This window comes from Mustela erminea, chromosome 1 (assembly GCF_009829155.1).
Source record: "Mustela erminea isolate mMusErm1 chromosome 1, mMusErm1.Pri, whole genome shotgun sequence".
NCBI lineage: Eukaryota > Metazoa > Chordata > Mammalia > Carnivora > Mustelidae > Mustela > Mustela erminea.
In genome coordinates, this window is record NC_045614.1 from 118,263,360 (window position 1) to 118,280,393 (window position 17,034).

At 39.9% G+C, this 17,034-nt stretch overlaps 1 protein-coding gene across 3 annotated transcripts in view; it reads left to right on the forward strand.

Annotated features, from left to right (window-relative positions):
- The window catches only part of GNB4 (G protein subunit beta 4), a 61,025-nt gene that overhangs the window by 39,403 nt on the left and 4,588 nt on the right, over window positions 1–17,034 (forward strand). For all 3 annotated transcript variants that reach the window (XM_032340303.1, XM_032340294.1, XM_032340308.1), the window contains 4 exons: window positions 1,561–1,723; window positions 2,851–2,917; window positions 3,024–3,225; window positions 15,292–15,508. In XM_032340303.1, the coding sequence (XP_032196194.1) occupies window positions 1,561–1,723; window positions 2,851–2,917; window positions 3,024–3,225; window positions 15,292–15,508 (649 nt within the window). The remainder of the gene's footprint in view (window positions 1–1,560; window positions 1,724–2,850; window positions 2,918–3,023; window positions 3,226–15,291; window positions 15,509–17,034) is intronic.

The window sequence follows — 17,034 nt, forward strand, 5'->3', positions numbered from 1 at the left end:
CTATCATTCAGTGTATTTTACTTGAGTCTCCTACTTTGTATTTTAGTATTAGAAAAGGGTGTGCATTAGTTTTACACATGGATGGTTTATTTTCTTAAAGTTTTATTTATTTAAGTACACTCTACATTCAGTGTTGGGCTCAGACTCACAACCTTGAGATCAGGAGTCCCAGGCTTTTATGAGTGAGTTAGCCAGGTGCCCCTGTAAATGATTTTTTTTTTAAATTACCGATTTCCTAATGGGCAACAACCCTGAGGTTTTTATTTCTAGTTGTGGGTAAGCCACGTTGCTACGGTGAGGGTTTTCTTGGATCCACTGATTTGTGTTTCTGGCTTGCTCAGGAGATGCAGAAGCTTGGAGGCAAATTACAACTTTTTCCCATCTTGGCAAAACCCAGTGGGTCCTCCTAATGTGTCCACTGGAAGGAGTCCTTGATGTCAAAGGGTTGAGTGGCAGTGGAAAACCTTCCACTCAAGAAATTTAACATATGAAATACCTTTTATATTCTGTGTATTTCTATCACTATTTTTATTAAAGATTTAAAAGTACTGTTTTGTGAAGTAAACAATAACTTCAGCCTGATTGAGATTTTAAAGCTAGCTAAGACAGATTCATGAGTTTTTCTATATTAATTGGCCCATCCAGCATGTCTTTCAGCCATATTTTTCTAGAACAAGAAGAGTTTTTATAAAATATTTTAGGTTTAAGCAAGAGCATAATAGGATTCAACCAGTGTGTTCATTCTCTGGACCATTTAGCCTTGCTGTTCCCATATACCTTAAATTTTGTCACCTACTTGCAAATGATTGCTATTGGGTAATAAGGCACAGCAAACTATTGCCATTTTAAAAATTTGAGTGCAGAGTGTATATCCAGCTATTGGAAGGACACAGTGCCATCTCTCTCTCTCTAAGATTTATTTATTTGATTGAAAGAGAGAGCACAAACTAGGGGGAGAGGCAGGAAGGAGAGGGAGAAGCAGACTCCCCACTGAGCAGAGCTCATGGCAGGCTTGATCCTGGACCCTGGGGTCATGACCTGAGCCAAAGGCAAACGCTTAACCAACTGAGCCACCCAGGTGCCCCCACAGTGCCATCTCTTCATAGGAGAACCTTTATTTTTTAATTTTTTATGGAAGAACCATTTTAATTGGCTCTGATACTTGCTTTTGTTTTTGTCATATTGGAGAAAATTCCTCTTTTGACTACTGTTGCCAGAACAAAGAATTTTAGTAAGTTCTTTAACATTTGCAGTTAATATTTTGAATGGATATATTCATTAGCATTGAAACATTCTACATCCTTCTCTTAAAATAATTCCTGAAAAAGAACACTTAAATCCAAATGAATTGGTGATATATGCTAATGTGCCTGTTAGTTTTTCTGTATTATTAGTATTTTATTTTTCATTGTTCATTTAAACCATTGCATTTTTAATTTGGCTTATTTTTAGTTAGATGCATTTAATTTTTAGTCATATTTGCTTCATTGTAAACCGGTTTGAAAAATGGTCTGTTTTTGTAATCTTAGTAATAGTTTCTGTGTTATATTTGTTGTACAGATGCATGCTATTCCTTTGAGATCTTCCTGGGTGATGACCTGTGCCTATGCTCCGTCTGGTAATTACGTCGCGTGTGGAGGGCTGGACAACATCTGCTCTATATATAACTTAAAAACCAGAGAGGGAAACGTGAGAGTGAGCCGGGAGTTACCGGGTCACACAGGTGAGCTGCACTGGATACTGTCCTTTCCTATGAAATAGGAGGACTCCTGAGTGAGCCAGTGAGCTAGAGTGTGTGGCAAATCGTGCTCAGCTGCTGAAGGTTGAGTGTTTATCATGTGAGAGTAAAAATGACTATGAGTCAGCAAAGCACCAACTTTAAAGGTCTACAAGTGGTGACTGTAACCTTATTTTTCTTTCAAAAATAACACTATTTTATGAAAATGACAGATCGATTGCAAAAGATTGAAACAATAAACCCTACAAATACAGGGGTGCTTGGGTGGTCAGTCATTTAAGCGTCTGACTCTTGATTTTGGCTCAGGTCATGATCTGAGGGTTGTGAGTTCAAGCCCGTGTTGGGCTCCATGCTTGCCACGGAGCCTATTAAAAAAAAACAAAACAAAACATAATTCGCTGTTTTCTCTGCCACCATATAAGAGTTAATGGAATTTTGGCATCTGAGTTACGTAACTGAAAGTGTGTATTAGATACATAGTGAAAAATACTTCATAAACGTGAGAGTACATTGATTTGCCAGGGTGCACACCATAGAGTGTATTTGGTTTTCAGTGTTAATGAGGAATTTATTGCCACTCATCAGACTTCTGCCTCTCTGAATTCTTGGTAGTACTATTTGATGATGCTTTTCATAAAAACCTCTAATATCCTTTTCCTGCCATATCCATTTCCATATTAGGAAACACTGGTAAATTCTGAGCACTCAGGTGACCGTGTTCCATGAAACCGTCACTGAGGTGGTAGTTTCTTACAGTGTTAGTAGAGGAATTCCCAGCGCACCAAACCCAGTCTGCCATAGGTGATAGAGATTTGTGTAAAGGAATCTCTCTCTTTGTTAATCATGGTAGGCAGAAGGGAACTGTGTCCCAAGTTTGTCATTTCTGGATTGTCTAACAGGATATGCCATTGACATGGTAATTACCTGAGAATTTCCTGATAAAATTGAATTGAGTTGCAGACAGCATAGAACTGGAAGTAAAACTATAGGTTATGCCAACAAATATATGTTGCCTACGTATTGGGTTTTAAAAAAATGTGTATTAGTATTTCACGTGGTAATTGGGTTATTCCGTTCAGTTAACCTAAAATGTGTTGCTCTCCATACTATAGGCTACTTGTCCTGCTGCCGATTTTTAGATGACAGCCAGATCGTTACAAGTTCAGGAGACACAACTTGGTAAGTGTGGTCCATGCGAACACTGATTTGGGGATTGAGGGCGGTAGTTGGAACTAACATAAGGAAAGATCTGATAGCTGTTATTTTAATTTACGTTTAATTACAGTGCTTTATGGGACATCGAAACTGCCCAGCAGACCACCACTTTCACTGGGCATTCTGGAGATGTGATGAGTCTTTCCCTGAGTCCTGACATGAGGACTTTTGTTTCTGGTGCTTGTGATGCTTCTTCGAAATTGTGGGATATTCGAGATGGAATGTGCAGACAGTCTTTTACTGGACATGTGTCAGATATCAATGCTGTTAGTGTAAGTAAATAGCATTTCTAAGGAAACTGTATTCTGGATATAAACTGTTGAAATCTATAACATGGTTATAACAACAAAAACCCCAAACAGGTAGCTACAGATAGATTAGGCCAGATAAGTATTCCATGTATATGAGCATGAACTAATCATATGTGGTTATTACTGTCCTATTTAGGTCAAATGCTAAATTGTTTAAAATGACTAGAATTTCCCAAAGTACTATGAATGCAAATGCTTTTGTGTATGAGACACTCCTCATTTTGGAAGAAGATATATTTGGGGAAAAAACATGTTTCCTGTTTATTCACATATAATAACAAACAAAGCCATTTTGGGGGGCGCCTGGGTGGCTCAGTGAGTTAAAGCCTCTGCCTTTGACTCAGGTCATGATCTCAGGGTCCTGGAATTGAGCCCCACATCGGATTCTCTGCTCACCGGGGAGCCTGCTTCCTTTCCTCTCTCTCTGCCTGCCTCTCTGCCTACCTGTGATCTCTGTCAAATAAATAAATAAATAAATAAAATCTTAAAAAAAAATGAAAGCCATTTTTTATAATTTTGTTGAACATCTAAAAAGTAAAAGTGGTAGAAGATCACTTAAAAGTAGATTGCTGCAAACTGTAGTATACCACAAATCTTCTCGGCAACCACAAAACAACAGCAAAAACCAAAAACCAACAAAAATGTTGCTAAAAAACCAAGACACGATATTTAAAAATGCAAAAATTTTTTAAAAACTCAAAAAATGTAGAAAAAGAACAAAGAATAGAACAAAAGGCAAAGAGCAAGATGGTGACTTTAAACCTAATACTGTCAATACAATAATCATATAAAATGTAAATGGTCTAAACAATAAAGACAGAAACAGGACTCTCTGTTTTTTTAAGATTTGAGCGAGAGAGCAAGCAAGCACAAGTAGGGAGGGGAAAAGGGAAGGCGGGAGAGAAGCAGACTCGCTGCTGAGCAGCGAGCCCGATGCAGGACTCGATCCCAAGACCCACCCCTTATTATTTGGCCAGCCTGATTAGAATAGAATTTTAGAGCAGGTATACCTAATCTTCTCCATCTCTGTCTTCTGTCACCTCTCTCGGGTTGATGGTATTCTGTTTTCCTAATTTGCGTAGATTTTCTCAGGGATGAATGGAGTTTATTAAATGCTTTCTCTTCATCTATTGAGAAGATCATGTGGTTTTTGTTTTTAGTCTTTTAGTATTGAATTCACATTGATTTTTTTCCCCCCAATATTAACCCAACCCTTTATTTCTGGGACAAATCATACTTGGTCATCATACATAATTGTTTTTATATATTACCTTTGATTTATAAAAGTTTTTATGAAGTTTTGTAGTCATATTCATAAAAGTTGTTCTGTTTTTTCCTTTCTTCAAATTTTTTTTCTAGTTTGGTATCAGACTAATGTTGATAAAGGCCTTGTAGGCAAAGTTGGGGACCATTCCCTCCACTTCAGTTGTCCGGGACAGTTTGTGTAGAATTGGTCTTACTACTTCCTTAAATGGTTTATTTTTTTTGTTTTGTTTTTGTTTGTTTTGTTTTTTTTTTAAAGATTTTACTTATTTATTTGATAGAGAGAGATCACAAGTAGACGGAGAGGCAGGCAGAGAGAGAGAGAGGGAAGCAGGCTCCCTGCTGAACAGAGAGCCCGATGCGGGACTCGATCCCAGGACCTGAGATCATGACCTGAGCCGAAGGCAGTGGCTTAACCCACTGAGCCACCCAGGCGCCCTGTTTTGTTTTTGTTTTGTTCTTTGTTTTTGTTTCTTTTTTTAAAGATTTTATTTATTTAACTAACAAATAAATAAATAGAGAGACAGAGTACAGAAGCAGAGTTCCCCCAGCAAGGACCCTGGGATCATGACCTGAGCCGAAGGCAGACGGACACTCAACTGACTGAGCCACGCAGGCATCCCAGATGTTTGGTTTAATTTCTCTGTGAAAGCTCTCTGGGAGAGTTTTCTTTGTGAGAAGAGATTTAACGATGAATTTAATGTCTGTCTTAGATACAGACCTGTTGAGGTTATCTATTTATCCATCAAGTCCTAACCCCCACTACCTCAAGGTGTGTGACCTTATTTGAAAATAGGGTTGTTGCAGATGTGGTTAGCTGAGCCATACCAGATCGGAGGTCTTTTAATCCAAGATGACCAGTGTTCTTAGAAAAAGGGGAAGGCTCCAGACCAACAAGCAGAGAAGTTTAACAGTGTGAAGAGTCCCAGGGAAAAGACTACCAGCCACCGCCCTTAGACACCTTGACCTCAGGCTTGCAGCCTCTAAAACTGCGAGACGTTAAATTTCTGCTGTGTAAGCTATGCTGTTTGTGGTCCTTCGTTACATGGTAGTCCTAGCAAATGAATACATTTGTAGAGTTTCATCTGTTTTCTTTATCTTCTCAAAGAACAATCTTTTGGTTTGAGTGATTTGCTCAATTTTTGTTTTATTTAATCGATTTTTCACTCGATTATTTCTTGGCTGTGTAGTTGGGTGTCATTTTCATTTCCTAGGTGTGTGAGGTAGAAGGTGAAACCATTCATTGGAAAATTTTTATTTTTAAAGATTTTATTTATTTATTTATTTGTCGGAGAGGAAGAGAGAGAGAGAGCGAGCACACAAGCAGGCAGAGAGGCAGGCAGAGGCAGAGAGAGAAGCAGGCTCCCCGCTGAACAAGGAGCCCGATGCGGAACTCAATCCCAGGACTCTGGGATCATGACCTGAGCCGGAGGCAGCGGCTTAACCCACTGAGCCACCCAGGCATCCCGGAAACTTTTTATTTTTAAATATTGAAGCTTAAAGTGGTAAATTTCTAAACATTGCTTTTGGTGCATCCCACAGGTTTGAATGTTGCTGTGTTTTTATTTTCATTTAGTTAAAAAAATTTTTTAATTTTGATCTCTTTGACTCATGAGGTTTTTAGAAGTATGTCATACAGTTTTCAATTATGTGGAGATTTTCTAGATATTTTTATTTTTGTTTTTAATTGTATTATGGTCCATGAATACACTTTGTATGATTTATAGGATTCTAAACTTGAGATTTGTTTTATGGTCCAGAAAATGGTCTGACCTAGTCACTGTTCTGCACATGGAAAGAATCTCTGTTCTGCTGTCACTGGATGGAGAGTTCCACAGATAACAGTTACCTCAAGTTGGCTAATAGAATTAGTCAGGTCTTTTGTATCCTTACTGATAACTCAGTTCTTTCTGTTACTGAGCGAGAACTTTTGAAATCTCTATTTGGGTATTTGTTCATTTTTCCTTGTAATAGTTTTTGCTTCAGTGAGTATTTGAAAGCATAAAACTTCAGGATTATTGTGGTCTCTTGGTTGGCTGATTTGTCATTATGAAATGTTCCTCTTTATCCCTGGTAATATTATTTACTCTGAAATTCTTGTGTGATGTTAATAGAACTACCCTGGCTTTCTTTTGACTAGACTTAGCATAGGCATATCTTCTTCCTTGCTTTTGCTTGCTGTTTATATTTTTATATCCAAAGTGATTTTCTTACAGGGAAGTAGTTGGGTCTGAAGAGTCCTTTTTCAGGGCACCTGGGTGGCTTGGTTAGTTAAGCATTGGCCTTTGGCTCAGGTCATGATCCCAGGGTCCTGGGATCGAGTCCTGCATCGGGCTCTCTGCTCAGCAGCAAGGCTGCTTCTCTCCCGCTGCCCCTTCCCCTGTCCTACTTGTGCCTGCTTGCTCACTCGCTCAAATCTTTAAAAAAAAAAAAAAAAAGAGTCCTGTTTCTGTCTTTATTGTTTAGACCATTTACATTTTATATGGTTATTGTATTGACATGATTAGGTTTAAATTCACCATCTTGCTCTTTGCCTTTTGTCCTATCTAGTCTTAGTTCTTTTTCTACCATTTTTGAATTTTTAAATACGATGTCTTGGTTTTTTAGCAACATTTTTGTTGGTTTTTGGCTTTTGCTGTTGTTGTTTTGTGGTTGCCGAGAGAATTTGTGGTATACATCTACAGTTTGTAGCGATCTACTTTTAAGTGACTTTCTACCACTTTTTCATATAGATAAAAACCTTTTACCTGGATTCTCCCACTACCCCCCCCCCCCCCGCCCCCGGCCTTTGTGCAGTTGTTCTATACTCCTTTCAGAAGTCTGAAGCCCTACAATACACTGATACTATTGTTGCTTTCAAGTGCTGATGCTCCTTTAGGGAGATTTAAAAAATAAAGTCTTTATGTTTATTAACATAGTTACCATTTTCTGTGCTCCTCATCCTTTTGTTTATAGATTCAGATTTTCACCTGTTTTTCTTCTTGAAGGGCTTTCTTTAATGTATCTTATAATGCAAATCTGTTCATGTCCTTCAGGTTTTGTATATTCAGAACATTTTTTATTTTGCCCTCATTTTTGAAAAACACTTTCACTGTGTTGTTTCTTTTCTTTTCTTGATATTATGAAGATGTTATTCCACTGTCTTCTGGTTTATGTGAGTACTGATGTGAGATGTGCTGTCATGCTTATATTTGGTTTCTGCACACTGTGTCCTTTGTTTTCCTCTGCCTACTTTTAATATTTTCTGGGTTTTTTTCCTTATTCTTTTTTTTTTAGAAAGTCCCCCCTTTCCCTGAAGATTTTATCTATTTATTTCAGAAAGAAACCAGGTTGAGCTCAGGCATGGGAAAGGGACAGAGGGAGAGGGGGAGAGAATCTCAAGCACACTTGGTGCTGGGCATGGAGCCTGACTCAGGGCTTGAACCCACAACCCCAAGATCATGAGCTGAGCTGAAACCAAGAGTGAGTGGCTAAACCAGCTGAACAACCCAGGTGTCCTTTCTCTTTGTTTTTTAAGCAACTTGATAATGATGTGTCTTTGCGTAATTTTCTTCCTATTTCTTATGTCTGGGACTGTGGATTATAGTCTTCATCAAATTTGAAATTTTTAGCCATTATCATTAAAATATATTTTTGTCTCTTCTCCCCTGAGGACTCCAAATCCACATATATTAAGACACCTGAAGTGCTCCCACAGTTCACTCACACTGTGTTCATTTTATTTTTCAGTCTTGTTCCTTGCTGTATTTCACTCTGGATAGTTGCTGTTGCTACATCTTCCAGCTCATTACCCTTCTTCTGCAGTGTCTCATCTGCCATTAATCCCATATAGTGTCCTTTTTAATCTTGGACACCTTGTCTGTTAAGTCTATCATCTGTGATATTTTGGGGTTTTGTGTCAGCTGAATGATCCCCCCCCCCCCCCGATTATGGGTCCTATTTTCTTGCTTTTGCATGTCTGATTTTCATAAGATGTGATGCCACACATTGTAAATTTTACCGTGCTGGGTGCTGAATAATTTTGTATTTATATAAATACTATTTAGCTTTGTTCTAGGGCATAGTTATCTGGAAATAATTTGATCCTTTCAGGTCTTACATTTCAGTTTGTTAGGTGGCACCAGAGCCGCACCTTATGTATGCTTCTTTGTCCCATCCTTGAGGGAAAACCTTATGAGGTTTTCCCTCTTGCTAGGAGGGACAGACATTATTCCTGGGCCTGGGTGAGCCTCACCTTGTTTCTGGTTATCTTTATGGTGTCTCCTCTGCTTGAGTAGTTTCCTCACACACCTGTGATCAGTACTCAGCTGAATACTTGAGGGGCCCCTTATTATCTCTTGACTTTACTGTCTACCAATGGTTGTCCTGTCTGGTGCTCTGGCCTGTGAACTCTAGCCTTGGACTCCCTCGATTCCCATCTCTGTCCTCTCAACTCTGGGATGCTAGTGGGCTCCATTTGGGTTCCCCTTCCAAGTACCATGACCTATAACCTTTCTCCAGGCAGGAAGTTGGGGCAGTTACGGGGCTTGCCTCATCTGTGTCATGTCAGTCAGGGACCACTCTCCTTTGTTGACTGATATCCAGTGTCATTAGAGCCATGTTTCTTTCTCTCTCTCTTTTTTTAAGATTGATTTTATTTAAAAAAAAAAGATTTTATTTATTTGACAGAGTGCAAGCAGGGGTAGCAGCAGGCAGAGGGAGAAGCAGACTCCCCACTGAGCAGGAGCCCCATGTGGGGCTTGATCCCAAGACCCTGGATCACGACCCAAGCAGAAGGCAGATGCTTAACTGACCGAGCCACCCAGGCACCCCTAAAACCAGGTTTCATGTATTTTGTCAATTTTATTTATTTTTTTATTCTCTCTTTTTCAGCATGGCGGTAAATGTAATCACTGTTACTCCATTTTGGCTGAAAGCAGAAGTATAGCAAAGAAAATTTTTTTTTTTTTAATAAGCTGAAGAAAGAAAACAATTTAAAGGGGCTTGCCCAGCATTTTAAAGTAATTTAAAAGGCCAACATAGACCTATCCTTTTGAATTGAAGATATCAAAACATAAGGACAAAAACATTCTAGAAATATTCAAAGCGAAAAAGTAGATTACCTAGATACAAAAGATAGAAAAAGTCAGGCTAGCCTCACACTTTTCCATAATAGGGCTGGAAGACTTCTGAACAATATCCACTGAGTGTTGAGGGAGAGATATTGTAACTCAGGAATTTTAAGTTTCAGAGGCTATACTTCATGATAGGGGAGAAAAATTCTAGTAAATACAGCATAGGATAAGAGGTTAAGACCACATATAGGAACTCAAGGCAATACATGTAAATGGTCGCCACTATTACAAGATACGTTGTAAGTCAGACTGTATGTACAAGAGCTATATCTAAAACAAAATGGCCCAGGAAAGCTAGCAGTGAAAATGAAAGAGTGGGCAAATTATAAACTGAAAGAAATCTGGAGTAATTCTAGTATATTTCTATTATACTAAGTAAAATTGAAACAGATTGCAAGATGAGAAGTTTTATGTTAACAAGAGATGGTGTGTAGTGAAGCTATCACACTGAAATGTACACGAAGCCAAAGCCATTAGAAACGCGAGGAGAAATGAATCCAAAACACCATTGTGTGGGAGACTTTGATCTACAACTTTGAGATCCCGATGTTCTATGTAGGCAGGAAAAAAGATGAAGGATTTGAATACTCTAGTTTAAACATTGCACTTTGCACTGGACAGATGATTTTTTTTTTAAAGATTTTATTTGTTTACTTGACAGAGATCACAAGTAGGCAGAGAGGCAGGCAGAGAGAGAGAGGAGGAAGCAGGCTCCCCGTGGAGCAGAGAGCCCAGTGTGGGGCTCAATCCCAGGACCCTGGGATCATGACCTAAGCCGAAGGCAGAGGCTTTAACCCACTGAGCCACCCAGGCACCCCTGGACAGATGTTCTTAATCATAAGAACCAACTACATAGTAGGCCACTAAAAAAATACTAAATATGAAGTGAATAGCTCAGGACTTCGGGGAAAAAAAGAACAGTTCACAGTAGGAGAGAGAGGAAGGAGCTGGTAAAGAGAAAAGCAGAAATGCAGATTTGAAGTGAGAACCTCTCCCTGAACCAGCGGGTCCACCACCCCCTACCCTCTTGCCCCTTCACGGTGGTCCGTCCAGCCTAGCTGCAAATCTGACATCTGGAGAGCTGTGAAAAACGTTTTCTCCCCTACGTTTAGTGTAGACTTACTCTGTGGCAGAACCTGACTACAACGACAAGGAGCTGCTCAGCGACTTTACTTACCCACTTAGTATGATGTATCTGTCCCTGGACACACTGGACACTACTCTGGGCCCAGTGGAGTTCTTCTTAATACACAGCATTTTCCTCTTCTAAAATCCGAAAAACTTTAAGTTCTGAAAAACAGCCATCCTGAGGAGTTCATACCAGCCTCTTAGGGACTGTGAACCTGTGGTCACCCATGACCCACGCTGCCTCCCTCCCTCTCTGAACTGCCCAGTCCTCCCTTTGCCTCAGTCACACTGGCCTTCTTGCCACCCCTCCAACCTCCCATCCCCCAACCCCGCCAGCACATTTTCTGCGGCAGGGACTGTCACCACTATGGACCCCTCTCTGTGTCTCTGATTTTCCCAGCAGAAGCCAGCTCTCACCTCCCGCCTGCTGGTGGTGGAGGGGGTGCTCTTCAGTAAATACAACTTCTCAGTAAAGCCTTCCCTGGACACCCTAAGCTTTTACCCATAAGCTTTGCTCTTTTTCTGGCTTCCCCCCCCTCAGTATTTATCATTATCTAACATGCTTATTTTTTATTTGGTTTTCATGTTTATGGTGTGCTTCACAAGAATATAAGCTCTATGGAGACAAAGGTTTTTGTCCGTTTTCTTGACTTCCATAGACTCCAGACCAGCATTTAGAACTGTACATGATACAATAGGTACTTAATGAATATTTGTTGAATGGAAAATACCTAGAAAATTTTATAATAAAAAATTTTATAATAAAAAACCAAAATTTTATAATAGAAAACTGTTAGAAAATTTAAAAATTCAAATACTCAGAAGACTTGACTCCCTAAATCTCTGGTAAACTTAAGAAGGGTAAATATTGCAGATACATAAAATTAAGAATAGTAAAGGTTACATTGCAAACCCAAAGAAACCCAACTAAATGAACAGCCAACATTACACAGACTTTTCTTTAAATGCATTTGGCAGATTCCTGTAGTTCTGAGGGCCATCCTAAGCTCCCAGTTACAACTAGTTCATCATATTGGTCACGTGAGCTTCTATCATCCAGCCTAGGAAATGTGAGATTTTGAGTGTGAGAGAATGCTGTTACCAGTTTTGCCTGGGAGAAGGGCATAAATGGGGACAATCCTATACAAAACAGATGTCTGGTCATCCTGTGTCTTGAACATAGACTGGCGTGCTGTGCCCCATACACTGAGCTGAAAGGGGTGATCTGATTGGGTGTTCCGTGCTAGGTGTCCTTTACTGTACTATAGCTTCTGTTTTGGTCCATGGTAGAGAACAGGTTTAACCCCATACATGCTGATAAATATATGTAAATGGTATTGTTGGACTTCCTGCAAAGGAACAATGGAGAGTATCTTGCTGGCTGTTAGGATGGAAGAAAGTGGTCAAAATCATTAGCCTCTAAGAAGGCGGTAAGGGTTTGGTAAAGCCTTTCACTTGCTTAAGGAGCTTCTTTCTAAACTACTCTGTAGCCTGGGAGGACTAATAATTTGGATCCTTGGTAGATAGAGGAAATTATGGCTAGGGGTTCCTTATGCCTTTTGGGAACTTGAAAAGGTTTGAAAAAAGGTTTCAGAAAGGTTTAAAAAACCATCTCCACTGGAACCAGGCTTGAAACTAAAAGCATTAAAATAAGAAATACTTGGATTTCTGAGAATCTGTTACCTTGTTATCACTGCCTTCTTCCACCATCATCCTGAGTGTGGGGGTACTTCTTAACAGTGAAAACACTGGAGGCTTGTTACTTGTATTAAGTAACAAGATGATAATACCATCACCATTATTTAAATGGTTCTGAAACATCCAGATCTCTTGTGATCTCTCTCTGGTATAGTTGGACCCAAAATGGAAATAAAAGCTGAACTAGAAAGTAAAACAAATATCATTATTTGCAGGTGATACAGTCTGGCTCTCTAGATAGCCCAGATTTCAGTGTATTTTCTGGGTGACAGAAACCATTTTAAAATCAGTCATTTTCTTACATACACCAGTAATAACCAGGCAGAAAATGGAAAGGAAGAAAATCCTATTGGGAATAGCAACAGAAGTTAGGAAAGAGGCATACATTTAATGAGAGATGTGTAGAATCTTTACAATCATAAAGTTTTGTTGAAACTTTTTTTTCTTTGTTGTAATTCCATATTCTCTGGATACCTGGCTGGCTCAGTCAGTGGAGCATGTGACTTTTGATCTTGGGCTTGTAAGTCTAAGCCTTGTGTTTTGGGTATAGAGATTACTTAATAATTGTGGGGTCCCTGGGGCGCCTGGGTGGCTCAGTAGGTTAAGCCTCTGCCTTCGGCTCAGGTCATGATCTCAGGGTCCTGGGATCGAGTCCCACATCACGCTCTCTGCTCAGCAGGGAGCCTGCTTCCCTTCCTCTCTCTCTGCCTGCCTCTCTGCCTACTTGTGATCTCTCTCTGTCAAATAAATAAATAAAATCTTAAAAAAAAATAATTGTGGGGTCCCTGCGTTGCTTAGTTAAGCATCAGCTCTTGATTTCAGCTTGGGTTGTGAGATGGAGCCCCATCTGGGGCTCCGTGCTGGGCCTGGAGCCTGCTTAGGACTCTCTCCCTCTTTCCCCCTACCAACTCTTATGTTCTCTTTTTCTAAATTAAAAAATAAAATCCTGGGGCGCCTGGGTGGCTCAGTGGGTTAAGTGCTGCCTTCGGCTCAGGTCAAGATCTCAGGGTCCTGGGATCGAGTCCCGCATCAGGCTCTCTGCTCAGCGGGGAGCCTGCTTCCCTCTCTCTCTCTCTCTCTCTGCTTGCCTCTCCGTCTACTTGTGATTTCTCTCTGTCAAATAAATAAATAAAATCTAAAAAAAAAAAAAAAATCTTTGAAAAAGTACCATCTTCCTGAGTGAAAAGACTGCATGTTACAAGCTTATCATTTATCCCTCAAACTAATTTTTACGCTTAATACAAATTTGAATCAAAACCCAAGTGGAGGGATGGCTGGGTGGCTAGTCCGTCAAGTGTCTGACTCTTGTTTTCAGCTCAGGTTGTGATCTCAGGGTCATGAGATGGAGCCCTGTGTTCAGGAGAGTCTGCTGGGATTCTCTCCCTCTCCCTCAAAAAAACCCCCAGGTGGATTTTTTTTTTTTTTTTTTTTTGAGATGAGTCAGAGGAATATGAAGAAAAGAAACTTGATCAGATGTCTGTGAAATTGAAGTACGGGGCGGGGAGGAGAAAACAAATTGATTTGAATCAGAGTACCATGAATATTTTGCCATGCCAGATAGAAAAATTTACTGTCAGCTTAGGATTTTTTTATTTTATTTATTTATTTAAAGGTTTTATTTATTTATTTGAGGGACAGAGATCACAAGTAGGCAGAGAGGCAGGTGGAGAGAGACGGAGAAGCAGGCCCCCTGCTGAGCAGAGAGCCCGATGTGGGACTCGATCCCAGGACTCTGGGATCATGACCTGAGCCAAAGGCAGAGGCTTTAACCCACTGAGCCACCCAGGCACCCCTAGGATTTTTTAAAAAGTGTGGTACAGGTACAAGAAAAGAGAGACAAAACTAACATTTTTGTGTGTACACAAGAGTTCAGTCAATTAAAGATGTAACAACAAAATCAGTAAAATGATTATTTAAACAGTTGGGACAGTTACTTGACTATTAAGAAAATTAAGTTAGATCCTTATGCTGAATGCTGGTATATCAAATAAATCCTGGATAGATAAAAATTAAGATGTGAAAAATGAAATTACTTTAAAAAATTAGAAAAAGATACAATTGAACATCAGCTAATAAGCCTGAGAAAGGACTGTATTCATAAATCAATGGAAGAAATCTCAAATGGAAAGGTAAATTTGGCTACATAAAAATGAAATTTTATATTTTTAAAAGAAGGTATAAAGAACTATAAAATGTGTAAAAATAAAATTTGCATTCATCTTATTCCTACAAATCAGCAAATACTAACAGCATAGTAAAAAATAAGCAAAGGTCGTGAAAAATCAGTTCACAAAAATAATACAGATACACAGATGACCAACAGATACCTGAAAAGTCTTTGTTTTATTAAAAAAAAAAATCAGTGTTCTGCTAGGTTCTGAGCAAAGGGGATTCACAAACTAATAATGCATAGTTTACTACTACCTGAAGTTTATACCTAGCCTAACTAGGCTGATTTATGTTCTCTTTTGTAAAATCTTTCATGTTTATTTTCATGATGGAACTTTGGAATGTTTAAGACTGCGTATATAAATTCTATAAACAGTGCCATCTGATTTAAATCTTCTAATAAGCTGCATGGAGGAACAGAGCCAGTCTTTACGGCGTACTTGCTGTGTGCTGAACCACGGACCTTGAATGTTAGTTCATTCAGTCCTTACCAGCACGCTGAAACTGAGGGCTGAAAGTGTTTAAGAATTTTCAGGGCCCGACATTTCTTACCCGGAAGAAGCCAAGTTGGAGTTCAAATTTAGGTCTCATCACTCTGCCTCATGTGGATTTTGTATACTTCTGGGGAATAAATGTCTGTTCCTTTGCTTTCTAGTTTTTCCCAAACGGATATGCCTTTGCCACTGGCTCTGATGATGCCACTTGCCGGCTCTTTGACCTCCGTGCAGACCAGGAGCTACTGCTGTATTCTCACGACAATATCATCTGTGGGATCACTTCCGTAGCCTTCTCAAAAAGCGGGCGCCTCCTGTTAGCTGGTTACGATGACTTCAACTGTAACGTGTGGGACACGCTAAAAGGAGATCGTGCAGGTTGGTAAAGAAGTTTCAGTCGGTTTGGATTTTGTCAGGAAACAGCGACAGGTTCCTGTCGGGTGGTTCTCCCGGCCTCCCGGATGCTATGGAGCCATGGGGAATGGCACCCTGACAGCTCTCATTCGTGGTCCCTAGTGACATTCCCGTTTTATAAAGAGTAGTAACATCAGTCTCTAGAATATCTTGTTTGGTAAGTTTTGCTCTGAAGATGAACAGTGAAATCTGATTCAGTGTGGACTTCGCTAGATTGCAGTTTCTTCTAACCTGACAGGAGGCACTGTAACTGCTATGAACCCTCTTCCTTCTGGAGTGGATCTTGGCTGGGACAGGACACAGGCCCACTCTCCCCTTAGCCCCATGCTCGGACTTCTCCCCTGTGGCCTTACAGTCCCACTGTAGACTCATGAATAACACCTTACACAAAGTGATTTTAAGTATTTCTTACAATCAGTATTATGCATAAGGAATCAAACAGGTACATGGCTTGTTACCAGAGCAGCAGCCCTCTGGCCCCAGCTGCTATTTCCCGTTCCCAAAGGTAGCTCCTAAGTATGTACTTCCGGATCTTTAAATAACACGCCTTTCCTGCTCTCGAGCTAGCACTCTGTTTGTGTGTGTGTGTGCACTCCCACATGGTTTATTAGGAGCAGCAGGAGAGATGTTAAAGCTGAACACTCAACAGAGACTTGAAGTTTTAAAACAACGATTTGAATGAATCATTGACTTTTTTTTTTTTAAACTCGGCGTGCTCTGTTGAGGGCTCAGCTTTAACATTTCTCCTCCCGCTACCGCTGCATCCTTCCTGTCTTCTAATGTTTCCCACATAGAGTGGATTTTATTTAGAACATCAGTCAGTGTTTACACAATTAGGACTTGTTTAAAGAGGTATTAGGCGTTTTGCCTGGATTGAATCAGTCAGTATCCATAACAGTATCAGAATGTGTTTGTTTCCCATAATTTAGCATATGCTTGAGTTAGTTTTGCTTTGCTTACAGCTGCTTGGTTTCGTTGGCCCAACTGGATACTCGAACGGTAAAAATTGAATGGCGACTTATGAATTGCTGTCTCATTTTCCTTTCCAATGTGACTTGGAGTATTTAGTCACAGTGCTCATTTTCTGTTACTTCAACCCACGATTGTACATTTGCCTGTTGCCAAACATTGCTGTGCCGGAGGGACTACAGAGGTCTTAAGAGTTAGATGAGGTTATGTTCCTGCGGTTGGGTGAACATGATTGAACATGATTTTGCTTCGTTATAGATACTGCAGACTCAGAGTTTATTTAAAAAAAGTAATTCTTGAATTTGATATAGTCCAAGTTTGATTGTAGATCTTCATGATTCTCATTTTCCACCTAGCTTACCCCTCACACCCAGGCTCCCCATTTGGAGCAAGGAGCCTCCTCTGACAGCCAGGTAGCCAGAAAAATTTTAAGAAGGCAGATGTCCACTTCAGTACTGACGGTCTATGTTATCCCTGTGTATTGCTGAAATAGGGATAGGGATGAAATAAAACCTCGTGAA